Source organism: Geotrypetes seraphini, chromosome 2, assembly GCF_902459505.1.
Source record: "Geotrypetes seraphini chromosome 2, aGeoSer1.1, whole genome shotgun sequence".
Classification (NCBI taxonomy): Eukaryota; Metazoa; Chordata; class Amphibia; order Gymnophiona; family Dermophiidae; genus Geotrypetes; species Geotrypetes seraphini.
Window position 1 is genome coordinate 189370314 of NC_047085.1, and position 16939 is coordinate 189387252.

At 45.9% G+C, this 16939-nt stretch overlaps 1 protein-coding gene across 1 annotated transcript in view; it reads right to left on the reverse strand.

Annotated features, from left to right (window-relative positions):
- The window catches only part of E2F3 (E2F transcription factor 3), a 132713-nt gene that overhangs the window by 107404 nt on the left and 8370 nt on the right, over positions 1 to 16939 (reverse strand). Inside the window, 1 exon segment of the mRNA XM_033934568.1 lies at positions 4511 to 5457. Coding sequence (XP_033790459.1) covers positions 4511 to 5191 — 681 coding nt within the window. The 5' untranslated portion in view covers positions 5192 to 5457.

Here is a 16939-nt window from a genome sequence, read left to right on the forward strand (position 1 = left end):
GTAACTGAAACAGGCTGTTTTTGCCTGGCCCTTTCCTGTGCCTACTGCCTACAGGAGGCAAGACACAGCCCAGGAAATAACAGCAGAAACAGCCTGTTTCGATCACAGCCTCAGCTGGTAACCCAAGTACATTTTGAGGACATGTGGGGCAGAGAGACAGATACCAGGCCACCGAGATGGGGAGGGGTTTGGCAAGTCCTCAGACCCATGGGTGGGATGGGAAGGGTGGTTCGCCATTGCAGGCGGCCCCTACCATTGAGCAGCCCTAGGCATTCTGCCAGACTTGCTCAATGCCCCTGCTCACCGAGCTACTTTATAGATGGTCTTGCGTTGGTCTCTGGCAGTGGCAACATTGCACATTCTTCATAGACAGTGGCAATATTATAATCACAAGTGTTTATCATCCAGTATCATAATCGCTTGTTTGACTGAAATATCTCACTGTCCACGAAGAGCACCCATTACAGGTATAGAACTATTTATACTGGCCAAGGCCTGCTCCAAAGCTTTCCCTGGGGGCCCAGCTCACCTCCTCTGATATCACTTCCTGTTTCTACATAAGTTGGACAGGCATCATATGTGCAACACTACTATTGCTGGGGACTAACAGAAGACCACCTTTAAGGTAGACCACACAGGACTGGGGAGAAGATGCAGATCATATCAAGGGCAAGGGTTTGTCTGTCTTCACTAGATTGTAAGCTCCTTTGAGCAGGGACTCTCTCTTCTATGTTTTGATAGTGCTGCATATGTCTAGTAGCACTATAGAAATTATAAGTAGTAGTAGTAGTAGGAATGGGAATGGAAGAAGACACACACTACATTGCGATTGTTTAATGGCAATTATTAACTGCCATCAACTTTTAGCCTAATTTAAAAAGGAATGCTCATTATGTCATTGAGTATTTTGCAAGCAATGTGAAGTAGTAACACGGGCTAGTTATATACAGTTACTGCAAAAATTTTCATCAGGGTAGTGTATAAAAGCTATTTTTGTGAGGCTCATATTTAGACACAGGACAAGCACCACCATGCGATGACATATCCAATTTTTGTTTGGACATGTGTACAAGAAGCTATCTTACCAAAAAAACCTCTGTGTGCCATGTGTGCATGACACCTCCCCATTAGCCCCAAGTTTTCCATGCATAAAATTTGCATGCTATCAGTTTTTTGCATAGTGCAGTATGACATTTGTGGTAGAAGCCACCCAGACATCCACATGCAGCTCTACCACAAGCTCCACAATGCTAAATGCTCCTATCCTGAAAAAAGGACACCGAGCTGGAATATTTCTGTTCCTCCAGAACAGTGATAAGATATATAGGTGATCTAGGCCACTGGACAAGGGTTTCATGATTCACTTTCAGCTATGGTTGGGTTACTGGAATATACAATTTTCCCTATATTCATGTTTATTTTCTAAGACCCCAACAAGCTAACATTTAACCTCTTTTGATTACCTTAATAAAAGTATGCCCTAACTCTTTAAGCGTGCTCTACTGCAGTATTTTTCTGTTGCCTGGTGTGCCGTACGGTGCAGACACTGATTAGGCCTCAGGCCGGGTCCCGCACGTGCTCCCATGAGACTCCCCCGGTCCCCGCTGCTGTTCAGTTTTGATCTTCTGCTCTGACGCAACCAGAAAACAGGAAGTTGCAGCAGAGCAGAAGATTGAAACACTGAGCAGCCGCGCATGCGCGGCTCTTTGGGAAAGCGTGCATGTCGCCGAAAAACAAAACCTACAAACTAAGGTGAGGAGAAGGGAGAGAGCTGGCTAAACAGTAGGATCGATTGGGCAGGTGAGTGGTGGCTGCGGGGACCGTGCGATCGCTCGTGTTCCCGGCTCAAATTGGAAGGAGGGAGTGAAAGGGAAAAGGATTCTGGGCCAAGGGGATGAAGACGGAAAGAAAAACCCACAGCAGGAAAGAAAGGGAAGGACAGGCAGGTGAGCCAGATGCTAGAAGCAGGGGGGGGGGAAGAAAGAGAGAAAAAAGCTAGATGGGGTTGAAAAGAAGAGACACACTGGTATGGAAGAGGAAGATAGGGGAAATCTGGACACAGGAAGGTAACAGAAAGAGGGGAAATTATGTGCATGGGGCATAGGGACAGAGACATAAAGGGGACATGCCATGGGGGATGGTATATGGACACAGGGGGGGGGCAATGACAGATACATAGGGGAGATATTAGAAATGGAGAAAATAGGAGCACAGAAGCGAGATGGTTTGTGGGGATGGGACAGGGACCGAGCTCGCGAGGCTCCAGTGGCTTGCACAAATTACATTGTAACGTGCCATGAAAATAAGAGGGAGGAAGGTAGATAGATAAGCCACGTGAGAGGAGCTGAAGGGTAGTAGAAAGGAACAGATGGTAAAGGAGGGAGGGAAGGGTGGGTGGTGGAAAGGAATAGGGACAGACATTGAAGGAGGGTGGAGAGGAACAGACCCCGAAGGGAAATGTGGAAGACAGATGCCAGACTATGGGGGAGCGGAGGGAAGAAGATGGGTGCTAGACCAATTGGGGGGGGGGTGAAGGGAGAGGCACAGTAACAGCAAATGGAAGACGTAGAGAGAAGACACACAGTGGATGGAAGGAATTGAATGAGAAGATGTGGAAAGCAGAAACCAGACAACAAAGGTAGAAAAAAAAAATTATATTATATTTATTTATTTTTTGCTTTAGGATAAAATAGTATATTAGTTGTGTTGATAAAAATTTATAAACAAAGCCCTGCCAGCTGAACATCTCTTCTCTAGTTCAGCAGCAGGAACTTTGATTTATAAGAAAGGAATAAGCTAAATATTACAGTACTAAGGCTTATATGGATGCAGCGGGGACAGTGACGGGGCGGTGAATGGGATGGCAGTGGCGGTGACGGGGCGGTGAAGGGAACGGCTGTTGACGAAGAGCTACGTGTGTGTCTTTCTTCGATTCCAGCCAGAATATCAGCTTTGTGTTCAGCCAAACAGGCCCAGGTTTCGCACTGAATAAAGTATTTTATAATTTTTCACTATTCTGTTTACTTAATATTTCATAATAAAGTAATTATAAAATACTTTCTTTGTGTTTATTTGATTCCTATTCAAGAAAATTACTTTATATATAGTCAATATAGGCACAGAGTTAAATTTTTTAACATTTTCTAATGGTGGTGTGCCTCGTGATTTTTTTCATGAAACAAGTGTGCCTTTGCCCAAAAAAGGTTGAAAAACACTGCTCTACTGAATGAGACCAAATACAGCAAACATCAAGCCAGACAAAGATTCTGTAAATCCCCCCATAATACATAGCTGACAACAATGTGGTCTTGCTTGTAATGCAATCAAGAGTTGGACTCTTCCCCACCCCTCTCATTGTTTTTCTTACTCCATATTTCACTGTAAACCCCATTAAAAAAAAATTTCCTTATAACTTGTCCAAATATCTTAGGCTCCTGTATCAGAATTATATGGGACCTGAAGCAGATATACAGAGCTACGGTTACTCTAAATTGTGGCCATTTTCTGTACTATTAGTGTTTATACAAGACTTCAGAATTCCATGGGTCATTTTCTGAGGGCTGTATTCAGGGAGCAGATGCTGTATTCAGGTTTACCTGCCTCTCAGACTTAATATTGTTTGATGACTCAAGTATATGAAGGCTTAGCATATCAATTTAATAAATAAGCTTCATGCCACATCCCCTACATTTTTTTCAAGTCATCAATAATCATTTTAAATCTGCCAATGTTAAGAAGAGACGTGGCGACGTATGGGTATCCTCAGGAGCCTCAATGAAGCACGTGTCCTCACTATACTAGATTAAAGAAAGAACGGAGAACATTGCGATAAAAAAGTGTCGCATTAAAAGCAAACTAGGACCTGGAGTACAAACAGGAATCATTCGTCAGACCACCATAAGTAACTAGACGAACAAGGCACTCATGCCAGCTCTAAAACTGCAGTTATGACTCGATCACTCGCTTGCTGAATTATATAATAATTAGGAAAAAAAAGTTTTTTTCTTTACACCTACTGCATATAAGGACATCGGATTCAAACCACTTAGATTTTAAAGATCTTGCAAGATTTGTGGGTGACCTTTCTTTTTTTACTCCATCCGGGGCGTGACCCCACTTGCACGTAAAGAAAGAGGAAGCTTCAGTACAGAAAGAAGTCCAAGGGGCAAAAAAAAAAAAAAAAATCTCCAAGTTTTGCAAAAGAAAGGTTTTTTTTCGGGAGCCTCCTGCCCCACCCTCTAACCCTTGTCCCTAAACCTCAAACACATATCCTCTCCATTACTGAGAAACATAAGCAGCTGACACCCCTGAAATGCCACCTCCGACTTTTAAACAGTCTGCAGCCCTTAACAGAAACACAAGATGGAATCTTTCTCATGTGCATGAACATATGTATATGAACAAAACCTACATGTATTCTTCTACCGCTCCCCCCCAAAAAAAAAAATAATAATAAAAACAACAACAAAATACAGGTTTTGCTGTCATTCAACTGTTGCAGGGTTATTACCGGAGGGCGTCCCACAGATGGATGCAGCAGGGCTGCTCCCACTTTGGCGGCTGGTCCGTGCGGTGTAGAGTAGAGAAAGCTGCCTGCGGGTGGCTCGGGATCACATACACTCTGCTGCGGGAGTTGCTGCTGAGAGGTAAGAAGAGGAGGAGGATAGCTATGCAGAGTAGGAGACCCGCAGGAGGACTCCAAAGGCGGCGGCGCTGCTGCTGCAGCCGAGGTAAGGATGTGGATATAAGCAGCGCCGCCGCTGCTGGCGGCCGTGAAGCGGGAAATAAAACCGCTCCTGTCCGTACTCGAGCGCTGATGCACCGCAGTCACCGGCATGGGCCGGACCCCCTTTCTCATCTTCCACCAGTGCGGGCTCCCCCTCCCTTTGCTTCCCCGCCGCCGAGGCCCCTTCTTATTTTTCCTGGCGAACGCAGGCACCCACTCAGTAAATGAGCCTGGATTCGGGTAGAGAAGGATCCCCAGGAGGCAAAGGAGCCGATTTGGGGGCGATATAGAGTGCGTGGTGCGGACGATGGAGCGAGATTGAGGCTGAGGCCCTCCGTGGTGGTGGCTGAAAAATGGCTCCAGGAAGCTGCCGCTCTGACAATGAATGAAGGGATACGGGTTTACGCGCGAAGGTCCTCCCGCGAAACTCGGATTTCCCGCGAACTTTTCAAAATGGATTTGCATGACCGCGCCCCTTACCCCACCAGCTACTCCTAGTGGTTAGCTCTGATCTCTCTCAAGCTCAATCAGAATGCTCGCTAGCATTCCGTCCGTGTCTCATTGGCTTGTCACAGGTCGCGGTTACCCAGGCGACCGCGGCGTTCTATATGCATGTTGAAAGTCATTGGTTCGTGTGTTGACGGGGGATTCCCTTCTGCCTACATCTAAATCCTGGGATTCCGCTGCCAAAAGAGCACGTGGTTAGCGTAGAGTCATACAACGTTCTGCATCTGTCAAAAATAGAAAAGAAAGAAGATGTTAGGTAAAACCATTTCTGGCGTTCATTTGCAAATTGTATTAAATGCCTGTTCTTGAAGACAGCCGCATTTCTTAAAAGGCAGAGTAAGTCAGTTGCTTGAATGCGTTCTGTTAGGCTGAATTTACATATTTTCTACCACAGTGAAAAACTGGGTCACCAGGTGGCTCCAACTCATCAAAGATAATACTGAATCCTTTACATGCCTGTTAACCTGAATGGAGATCTACAGAATGCTGAAAGACTGTGGGTGCAGCAACAAACTAAAATAAAACATTTTGTTTTCAGTGTATTTACTTGTATTATTATAAATATCAAATGAATACATCATTTTTCTAAAAACAAATTCATCATCATAAGAAATATTACATAAGAAGCATAAAAATTAAAAAAAATTATATAAACAGATCACACTGCAGGGACAAAAAAAATCATAGGGTGTCCTTAATCAGTGGTGTACCTAGCATATGTGACACCCGGGGCTCATCATTTTCTGACCCCCAACCCCCACCCCATCTGTATGAAAAACATGATTTTTAGTAACAATCCACATGTCACACAAGAGTGTACCTAGGAAAAGGCAGCATCTTACATACTGCAGTGAGCAGTACAACATCAATACACCCATTGTAAAATTAAACAAGCCAGACTAGTACAGATCAATCCTGCACAGTCAATCCTAACAGAAAACCATGTCTTTCGAACACACAGAACACAGAAAACACCTTCACCTAGTATGGAATATGTAATCATAAACTAACCCCTCCCCCTTTTACAAAACTGTAGTGCGCTTTTTAGCCACGGTGGTAACAGCTCAGACACTCATAGAATACTGAGCATCAGAGCTGTTACCACTATGGCCAGCGCTGAAAAAACACTCTACAGTTTTGTAAAAGTGGGGATAAAATAGAAATACGTAGACAAAGGTTAACCTGAACCACCAAGAAGGTGCAATTCTGGAGACCGCATTATCGCAAGGATGTGCTGAGACTGGAGTCGGTTCAGAGAATGGTCACTCGGATGGTCTCAGGACTCAAGGATCTCCCATACGAGGAACGGTTAAACAAATTGCAGCTATACTCACTCGAGGAGCGCAGAGAGAGGGGGGACATGATCGAGACGTTCAAGTATCTCTCGGGCCGCATAGAGACGGAGGAAGATATCTTCCTCTTCAAGGGTCCCACGACAACAAGAGGCATCCGTGGAAAATTAGGGGAGGGAAACTACGAGCTGACACCAGGAAATTCTTTTTCACAGAAAGGGTGGTTGATCGCTGGAATAGTCTTCCACTACATGTGATCGAGGCCAGCAGCGTGCCTGATTTTAAGGCCAGATGGGATCGTCACATGGGATCTATTCACAGGGCAAAGGAAGAGGAGGGATCTATTCACAGGGCAATGGTAGGGGAGGGACATTAGGGTGGGCAGACTGGATGGGCCTTGGCCCTTATCTGCCATCTATTTCTATGTTTCTATGTTTCTAAGAAGCTGGACTCTGCATACAGTGCAACACAGAAACAGTAACGCATGTCCCCTAAAGCAAAAAATAAATACAAATAGAATTTATTTTTCTACCTTTGTCTTCTCTGATTCTGCTTTCCTCATCTTCTTGTCACTCTCTTCCTTTCATCCACTGTCTGCCCTCTCTCTGCCACTTCTATATGGCATCTCTCCTATGCCCCTTCCAGAAACTGAATACCTCATCCTTCCATCTCTCCCTTCATCCATCTTCTTCCCTTCCCTCCTCCAATGGTCTAGCATCTCTCTCCTCTCCTTCCCTTCCCTCTCCCACACCTCCATGGTCTGGAATTCCACTCTCTCCTCTCCCTTCCCTTTTCTTCTCTCATCTTCTCAATTTATTTTCTGCATCTGCCTAGATTACGTTCTTACTATCCTGTCATCAATTTCCCTTTTCACTGTCTACTTACAGCTTGCCACCTCTCACCCCCTCCAGTATTTCACTAACTCAATCCTCTTCCCCCCCCATCATGTGTCCTCTTTTTATTTATCCCCTCCTTCCATCTTGTGCCCTCATTCTCTACCCCTTCCATTCAGCATCTTCTCTTTCTGTCCACTTCCATCCAGCATCTGCTCCCTCTCTCCACTTCCATCCAGTGTCTGCTCCCCTCTTTTTCTCCTCCCTACTTCCTTCCTGCATCTGTGCCTCTCTTTCTCTCTTTCCTCCCCACTTCCATCCACCATCTGCTCCTTTCTCTCTCCCATCCACACTTCCATCCAGCATAGGTTCCCCCTTACCCTCTCCACTAACATCCAATGTCTGCCTTTTCTCTCTCTCCATCCACCCCTCTTCCATCAGCCTCTGCCCCTTGTCTCTCCCTTCCCCCTCTTCCATCAGCAGCTGCCCCCTTTCTTTCCCTCCAACCGAATTCTATCTAGTATACTTCCCTTTTATGTCTCTCTCCCTTTTCCCTGCACACCAATTCCATCAGTATCTGCCCCCTTTCTCTCCCTCCACCACCCTTCCATACCAATATCCTGCTCCTTTCTCTCTCCCTCCATCCCAAGGTCCCATGATGACTGCAGCTGTCGGCTCTGCTCTGGAAGAAGTAAGTGACGTCGGAGGGGGTGGCCCGGCAAATGCGGGGAGTTGCTGCAAGGTCCCGCAATGACTGCGTCTGTCAGTCCACCCCCTCTGATTTCACATATTTCTTCCAGAGCAGAGCTGGCAGACTTAGTCATCACAGGACCTTCTTATACCTCAGCGCAGCTGCCGGTCCACCCCCTCTGATGTCACTTGTTCCAGAGCACAGCTGGAACAGCAGACACAGTCATCGCAGGACCTTGCTGCACTTCCCCATGGCTGCTGACTCTGCTCTAGAACAAGTACATCAGAAGGGGTGGACCAGCAACTGTGCTGAGGTTCAGATCCTGTGGCAGAATAGGGCAGGAGGTTCTAGACCCGGCTGGCTGTGCACCACCCAAGGGGTACATAGACTAAACCGCATGACACAATCACATGCAGTCAATGTCGGGGTCACCCCCACAGGTATAATAAAGGTTGCCGATTCAGCCAAAATCTTGGAAGGGGATGCCGGGTTCCTATCTCAGGAGTTCTTTGCTGCTTTTATAGGCATGCCCGCTACATCCCCGCACCCCAAATCTCGCTGAGCAGACCCGGGATCCATGCTCTAAGCACTGCTGTATGCATGGAACAGAAAAATTGGGATTAGCAGCTAAAAGATTGCTGATTTTGTCATGTGAGCATCGAAGCCTCTCTCTCCTGTGTCCGTTCAGGTAGGCTGCATCACGTGACCCCTGAACAGATATTCTAGTGCTTCTTTTGTACCATACCTACTGCCTTCTAAGCATGGAAGTTACATTCAACTCCCAAGCATGGATGTGGTAGACCAAATGCAATGTAGCTATGTCACAATGATATGACTATATGAATGCAATATATGTTAATATGGGATCCTATGTCTGATGGCTTTCTGTAGCCCCATAGAGGTAAGTAAGGAGGATGTCCTCAAACAGATAGACAGATTAAAATGTGGCAAATCACCGGGCCCGGACGGGATCCACCCAAGGGTTCTGAAGGAACTAAGACAGGAAATAGCGGGCACAATCCAACATGTTTGCAACCTATCCTTGAAAACTGGTGAGGTACCAGAGGACTGGAAAGTGGCAAATGTCACACCTATCTTCAAGAAGGGATCGAGGGGTGACCCCGGGAACTACAGGCTGGTGAGCCTGACTTCAATTATAGGGAAGATGGTGGAAGCTATGATCAAGGACGGCATTTGCGAGCACATCGAGAGGAATGGCCTACTGAGAACAAGCCAGCACGGATTCTGCAAGGGAAGATCATGCCTAACGAACCTTCTGTACATTCTTTGAGGGAATAAGCATGTCGGGTGGACAATGGGGAGCCCATAGACATCATTTACCTCGATTTTTCAAAAGGCTTTCGACAAGGTGCCACATGAAAGGCTACTTAAGAAGCTGTGGAGCCACGGGGTGGGAGGGGATGTGCACAGATGGATCAAGCACTGGTTGTCAGGTAGACTGCAGAGGGTCGGAGTAAAGGGTCAATATTCTGACTGGCGGGGAGTCACGAGCGGTGTGCCACAGGGATCGGTGCTGGGGCCGATACTCTTTAATATATTCATCAATGACCTGGAAAGGGAGGTAAAGTGTGAGGTTATAAAATTCGCAGACGATACCAAACTGTGCGGCAGAGTTAGGACCAGGGAGGAGTGTGAGGACCTGCAAAGGGACCTGGACAAGCTGGAAGACTGGGCAAACAAATGGCAAATGCGCTTCAACGTGGACAAATGCAAGGTCATGCATATAGGGAAAAAGAACCCGCTGTTCAGCTATAAATTGGGGGGGGTATTGTTGGGAGACAGCAGACTCGAGAGAGACTTGGGTGTGCTGGTGGATGCATCACTGAAGCCATCTGCACAGTGCGCGGCAGCCTCGAAAAAAGCCAACAGGATGCTGGGCATCATAAAGAAGGGCATAACAACCAGAACACAGGAAGTCATCATGCCACTGTATCGAGCGATGGTGCGCCCACATCTGGAATACTGCGTTCAGTATTGGTCGCCACACCTCAAGAAGGACATGGCGGTACTTGAAAGAGTCCAAAGGAGAGCAACGAGAATGGTAAGAGGGCTGGAACACTGCCCATACGCCGAGAGGCTGGATAGGCTGGGGCTCTTCTCTCTGGAGAAAAGGAGGCTCAGGGGAGATATGATAGAAACCTTCAAGATCATGAGGGGCATAGAGAGGGTGGATAGGGACAGATTCTTCAGACTGAAGGGGACAGCTAATACGAGGGGGCATTCTGAGAAACTGAAGGGAGATAGGTTCAAAACAAACGCAAGGAAGTTTTTTTTCACCCAGAGGGTCGTGGACACTTGGAATGCATTACCGGAGGAAGTGATCAGGCAGAGTACGGTCCAGGGATTCAAACAGGGATTGGACGGATTCCTGAGGGATAAAGGGATCATGGGATACTGAAGGAGGAGCTGGGATGTAACACAAGTATAGAAAGTTAACCAGGTAATGAGTAAAAACCAACCAGGTCGTGCATGTGAAAGACCGGAGGGCTAGGGCTTCGATAGGAAGGCAGGACTTAAATGGGAAGCCAAGGTGGCAAGGGAGCCCCTTCTGATGATTCTGACAGGTCGTGACCTGTTTGGGCCGCCGCGGGAGCGGACTGCTGGGCGGGATGGACCTGTGGTCTGACCCGGCGGAGGCACTGCTTATGTTCTTATGTTCTTATGTTGTTTATTGGGGTTGATGTTCATAATCCATTGGGATGCACATACAAGTTTTGGCTCAAGTGCACCTTCCATTGGCCTGCTTGCGTGCGCACGCACACACACACACAAAATACCCCACTGTGATGGAAGGCCAGTTATTGATGATAGATTTGGATATTGGGGCATCTGTAACTAGGATAGTTGAGGGTCACGTAATTGTTTTCTAACTGTTATGTGGTTCACATACATCAAATGCAACTTACACACACTTTGAATTTTGCTTGTTGTATCCTTTCACATTGCCCTTCACAGGAGTATGAGGGTTTTGTGATTTCTTTTTGTTGGAAGGAAATGTACTGATTTTCCTGTTTAGACTTTTGTTGTTCTTAAGGACAGTGGCGTACCAAGGCTTGGGCGGGGACAGACCACCCTGGGTGCATGCCTTGTGGGTATGACAAGTCAAAATCACGCAAGACAATCGTGCATGGACAAAGCCGGGCAGACAATCATGCGCAGGACATCAGCGCACTGGATTAAAACACTATTTTAAAGCGCTCCGAAGGGGGATGTGTTGGCGCTCCCGTTGCGGTGAGATGAGGGGAACGGAAACTGTAATTTTTCCCTAAAAAGAGGGAAAAAGACTGTTTCCTTTGTAATGGGGGGTTCCCCAACACCCCCCACTACAGGAGCGCCAGCAGTTCTAATTCACGACTTCACTAAATCAGTCTCTGTGGCACTGGCAGACTGCTTGAATGAAATCCAATCTGCGGTCGAAGAAATGAATGAGAAGTTTGACTCACATAGTCGGAGGCTCACAGAAGTGGAACAGTGAGTGTTGGATCAGGAGGGCACATGCCACGGCTTGGAGACGCAGATGTTGGTGCTGCAAAAAAAGACCATGAATCTACAAGACCGACTGGAGGAGTATGAAAACAGGAGCCGCTGTAATAATATCGGGCTGGTAGGTTTGGCTGCCGGAGCAATTGGGGCAGCGGGATCCTGGGCTCCGCTTTGACTGTGAGCGGGCTCACCGTATAGGAGTGTGGCCCCTGAATGAAGGTAGAGCCTGCACAGTTATTGCGAGGTACTTAAACTGGATGGGAGAAAGAGTTGCTTCTAAAGGCCTATCGAAAGGTGGGGGCCCTGGAGTATGAGGGCTCAAAAGTGCTCCTGCTTAATGATTACTCCGCAAGGATGGCTGCCCAGAGGAGGCTCATGGCGCCGGTCTGAACGGATCTCCGCAATCAGGAGGTTCAGTTTGCCATGACCTTCCTTGCAAAGCTCCACGTTTGGCATGCTGGACAATCTGTGACCCTGCTGACAGTGGATGAGGCCCGAGCTTGTGTGGAAAAACTGCCAACGTGAGACACACATCTATCTATCTATCCTGGGGCTTGGAGGACTGTTTGCTTAACTTTTTTACTCCAGTTGTGAGTTGAACTCAGGGGTAGCAACGTGAGCAGTGCTTGAGGAGGGGGACCTGGAGCCTGCAATCTTATCGCCTCAGCCTTGGGATACTGCGGAGTGCTGGTCGTACATTAGCTAGATTGTGAGCCTACCGTACATTAGCTAGATTGTACATTAGCTAGAATGTGAGCCCACCGGGACAGACAGGGAAAAATGCTTGAGTATGTGAATAAATTCATGTAAACCATTCTGAGCTCTCCTGGGAGAATGGTATAGAAAATTCTATAAATAAATAAATAAAATAATACGGAGACTGTATTAGCAGATTTTAAAGTGAGGTACATATTTTAGATGGGGTAATTTTGCACTAATATTTTCCTTGGATATGAGTTCAACTTTGATCTGGTTGATCATATATTGTTACTCAATCTTTTGCGAGATATTGGTTTAAAAGAAGCAGTACTGAAATGTTTTTCATCTTTCCTTAGTAATCGAACATTTAAGGTAGTTCATGAGAGCTCAGTAGGGGAGGGTCATGTGATGATGTAGAGCTGAGCAGAGGCTTCTGGCTTCAGCTCTGACCCTCATTCACCTGTTTCAGTGATTCTTTTCAATATTATCGCACCCACGACTTTTTAACTTGTTCCAGGGTGTGCCTTACAACTTCGGAGGAGCAACTCACATTTGACTTTTTGGGACTTTTGGCAGAGTTATGCCCATGAAGACGCCTTGACCAGCTAAGGCACAGAGGCAGAACGGTGCAAGCAATATGGTGTCCGCACCGCCGTCCTCGCCAAAACGTACTCCTCCAGGAGGCCGCTGTGAAAGAGCTGACAAAAAATATCTCTGCGGTTATAGATGAGCACCTTTTCAAACTTCAGGCCACGGAGGAAGACATAAAAGATAGCCTGGAGAGGCACGGACAAAGACTTCACACGGCAGAAACTAGGATTGCTCAGCACGAGGACAGGGTGTCAAATATGGAGGCACAGGTTTGCACCCTCAAGACCCGCTGCAATAACTTACATGCCCGGCTTGAAGATCAGGAGAACAGGGGACGCTGGAACAACATTTGTATAGTGGGCTTAGCTGAATCAATTAAAGATGAGCTGTGGACAATTGTGGAACGGTGACTACCGGAAGCAATTGGTTTCTCCCCTACAGGTTACCCGCATTTTGGAGGAGTGTGTCCACCACCTGGGCCCCAGAAAGGAGGGGGATGGCTGGCCCCATCCTGTGATGGCCCGGATACTCAACTAATGTCCCCGTATAGAAAGAATGGCACGTTGGCAAACCAAGGTTAAGCTCCTTCTGTTCAACGATTATTCTGCCGAAGTGGCTGCATGTCGACGAGCTCTGGCGCCATACTATTCCGAGCTCCGAAATAAGGGGCCTGCATTTCGTGGTCCAGTTTCCTGCCCGGGTGCACCTTGTTGGAGATGGGGACCTAAAATCTGTGAGACCATGGAAGATCTTAGGGCCTATGTCCAGAACTTGGCCCAGCCAGCACCTTGAAAGATCTGTGCTCTGGAGATGTGATGGCATGCTTACACTATTCTCAAGCTGTCCACGGAGCCTATATCTTTCCTAATATAGCTCTTTGAGCTTATGAAGTCGGCGTAGTGTGGGCTGCTTACGCCAGGATCGTGTGCTCGATTAGTTTGCTTTTTTTTTTTTTTTTTTTACTTGGACTGTGTGACACCTTGGTTTCCCCTTATATCTTTAATGGAAGGGGTTGGGGGAGATTTGTTGTTCTTTTTCCCCTACTGACTTGCTCTCTGCTTACTGTACCAAGAGCTGCCTATCTCCATGGCCCATGTGTACACCCTGGCCATACTCTGAGTTAGTGCTGCCCGATTCAGGAAAAAATATTTTGATTTGATACGATTCGGCCTATTGAATCGATTTTTCGATTCGATTTGATTTTCCTGCACAATTGGGTGTTTTTTTCCAAATATCTGGTGAGTTTATTTTATAGCCTCTTTACCCTCTTTGCCCTATTCTACCCACACTGATGCTGTGATGTAAACAAAATAAACAAACAAAAAAGACTTTTCCTCTCTCTGTTAAATCCTAGCTCAGCTCTGGCAGGATACAAATTTCAAATCTGACACATTATAATCACAAAACAGAAAATAAAATTATTTTTATGTTACCTATAGTTGTCTGGTCATTTTTCAAATCATGTTGGTCCCAGGCTCTGCAGTCTTCTGATAACTTGATTGCCAGGGTCTCTTGCCCAGATCTACCATCTCTCCTTTTCTAAACTACCCTGTCATCCAGCATCTCTCCCTCCTTCCCCACCAGCTCTCCCTTTCTCTTTCTAACTACCCGCCTATCCAGTATTTCTATCCCCCCATCCCTTGTGTCCAACTTCTATTCCTTTCTGTTCCTTCCCTCCCTAAATCCCATTGTCCACCATCTCTTATTTGTACACGATTGATAAAAGGTATGGAAAACCTTTCATATACTGAAAGATTAGAGAAACTGGGGCTCTTTTCCTTAGAAAAGCGGAGACTTAGAGGGGACATGATAGAGACTTACAAGATCATGAAGGGCATAGAGAAAGTGGAGAAGGACAGATTCTTCAAACTTTCAAAACTACAAGAACGAGAGGGCATTCGGAAAAGTTAAGAGGGGACAGATTCAGAACCAATGCTAGGAAGTTCTTCTTTACCCAGAGGGTGGTGGACACCTGGAATGTGCTTCCAGAGGGTGTGATAGAACAGAGTACGGTATTGGGGTTCAAGAAGGGATTAGACAATTTCCTGAAGGAAAAGGAGATAGAAGGGTATAGATAGAGGACTACTATACAGGTCCTGGACCTGAAGGGCCACCGCGTGAGTGGGCTGCTGGGCATGATGGACCTCTGGTCTGACCCAGCAGAGGCACTGCTTATGTTCTTATGTACTGTGATTGATTGTTGTAAACCACCTAGAACTCTTAGGTATGGCGATATATAAAAATAAATTATTATTATTATCTCTCTCCCTCTCCTGTTTTTAGATCCTTATTTCTTCTATCCTTCTATCCTTCTCCCCATCTCCCCTCTCCATGATCTCCCCCAAGTCCATCTCCCCCCTCCACCAAGTTCATTTCTCCCATCTATCTTCTCCCCATCTTTCCTCCAGTCCACCAACTCCCCATTTCCCCTCTCCCTTTTTTTAAAATTTTTTTTATGGTACACAAAATATTTATTGTGGTGTAGCACAATTATTAAAGATTTTAGTTTTTTGCTTAGTAATGTGATACTGTGTATGTTTTGTCCTGGTTGTCGAGTAAAGTTCTGATCCCTTCCACCAGCACTGACTGCTGAAATCGTACAGCTGTGAAGATTTGCCTTTGTTTCTGTTAGAAGCCCTTCAGTTCTCTATTAAATATCGGACGTCTGTAGAAAAGGGTGTCACCTCTTCCTACAAGGCTGTTTTGTAATATATCTAAGGATTGGAATTGTGTTTTTAAAAAGAGAACAAGCATTCAAATATGAAAATATACGATGTTTTTTCACCATTCAAAGTGCTGTTTAGTAGTTGAACTTAAAAGTCCGGCAGGAGGGATGCATCTGAGAAGAGGTCTGCCGATGGCGGTAGCAATCCACTCTTGCCACCACTCCTTGTGTCTTCTCTCCACTGCGGCATGCCCTCAGGGAAGACTTCCTGTTTCCGCTTGGGCAGCCGAATGGAGAGAAGGCGTCGGAGTAGCGGCAGGCACAACAAGACATAATTAATCAAAGAACCCCACGGATTTCATTCTCCTCCCACCTACTCCACAGGGTAGCTAACCCTCCTCCCTGCCCCACAGTTTCCCAGCCTCCCTCGTCAAGTCCAAAAATTTCCAGGGTTCTCAATCCCTCCCCCACCTCCTTACCAGGCCGGGCTTTAAATGCATGTATAACTTTTAGCAATTGGCTCTAGGACTGCTTAAGAACTGTAGAGGCATGCGCAATTGTTAGAGGCATGTGTTACCACCAGAGACATATATAATTGTCAGATGCATGTGTAGTGGTTAGAGGCATGTGTAATTGTTAGAGGCATGTGTAATTGTTAGATGCATATGTAATTGTTAGATGCATGTATAATGGTTAGATGCATGTTTAATTACTAGTGACCGCAGTAGGACTGCTTAAGCACTATAGCCATTGGGTCACCTTCAAGAACTACACCAATCCACTAAACAACCATACAAACTATAAATCAAGAATCTGCAGGGAAACCAACACAATTTCTGAATCAGGAAGAAATACTTTACACTGCAAACATGAATCTCCTACTGATTTTACTAATCTGCCTGTTAAGTGGCAACATCGAAGACGTTAATTCACTCCACCCACAATTGCAATCAATCAACTACCCTGATCCATCTATTTTACACATCACTAACCCACAAGAAAACTCAACAAATCACATTAATGCCATCTCAAATAAAGAAGACATCAACGAACCATCAAAAAAGAATAAGGCAAATAAAACCCATCAAAACCACTACCTCTACCGAACCTACCACAACCGCATCTATTCCCTGTGCATATCTCAATACTAGATCTGTCAGGACTAAAGCCTTCCTAATTAATGATTGGATCATTAGCAAGCAAATAGCCTGTCTTTTTCTAACCGAAACATGGCTACTATCGGAAGATGATCCAATAATAATTGACCTCCTACCAGACAATTTCAAAATCCTTACGCTAAACCGCCCTGGAAAAAAAAGGAGGAGGATTAGCAATTATTCTTAAAGAAGCTTTTGAGTTCGAATTACTAGATTACAAAATGACAACCAACTAGAAATTTTAGCCTGCAAAATTAGCAACTGCCAGTTAGAA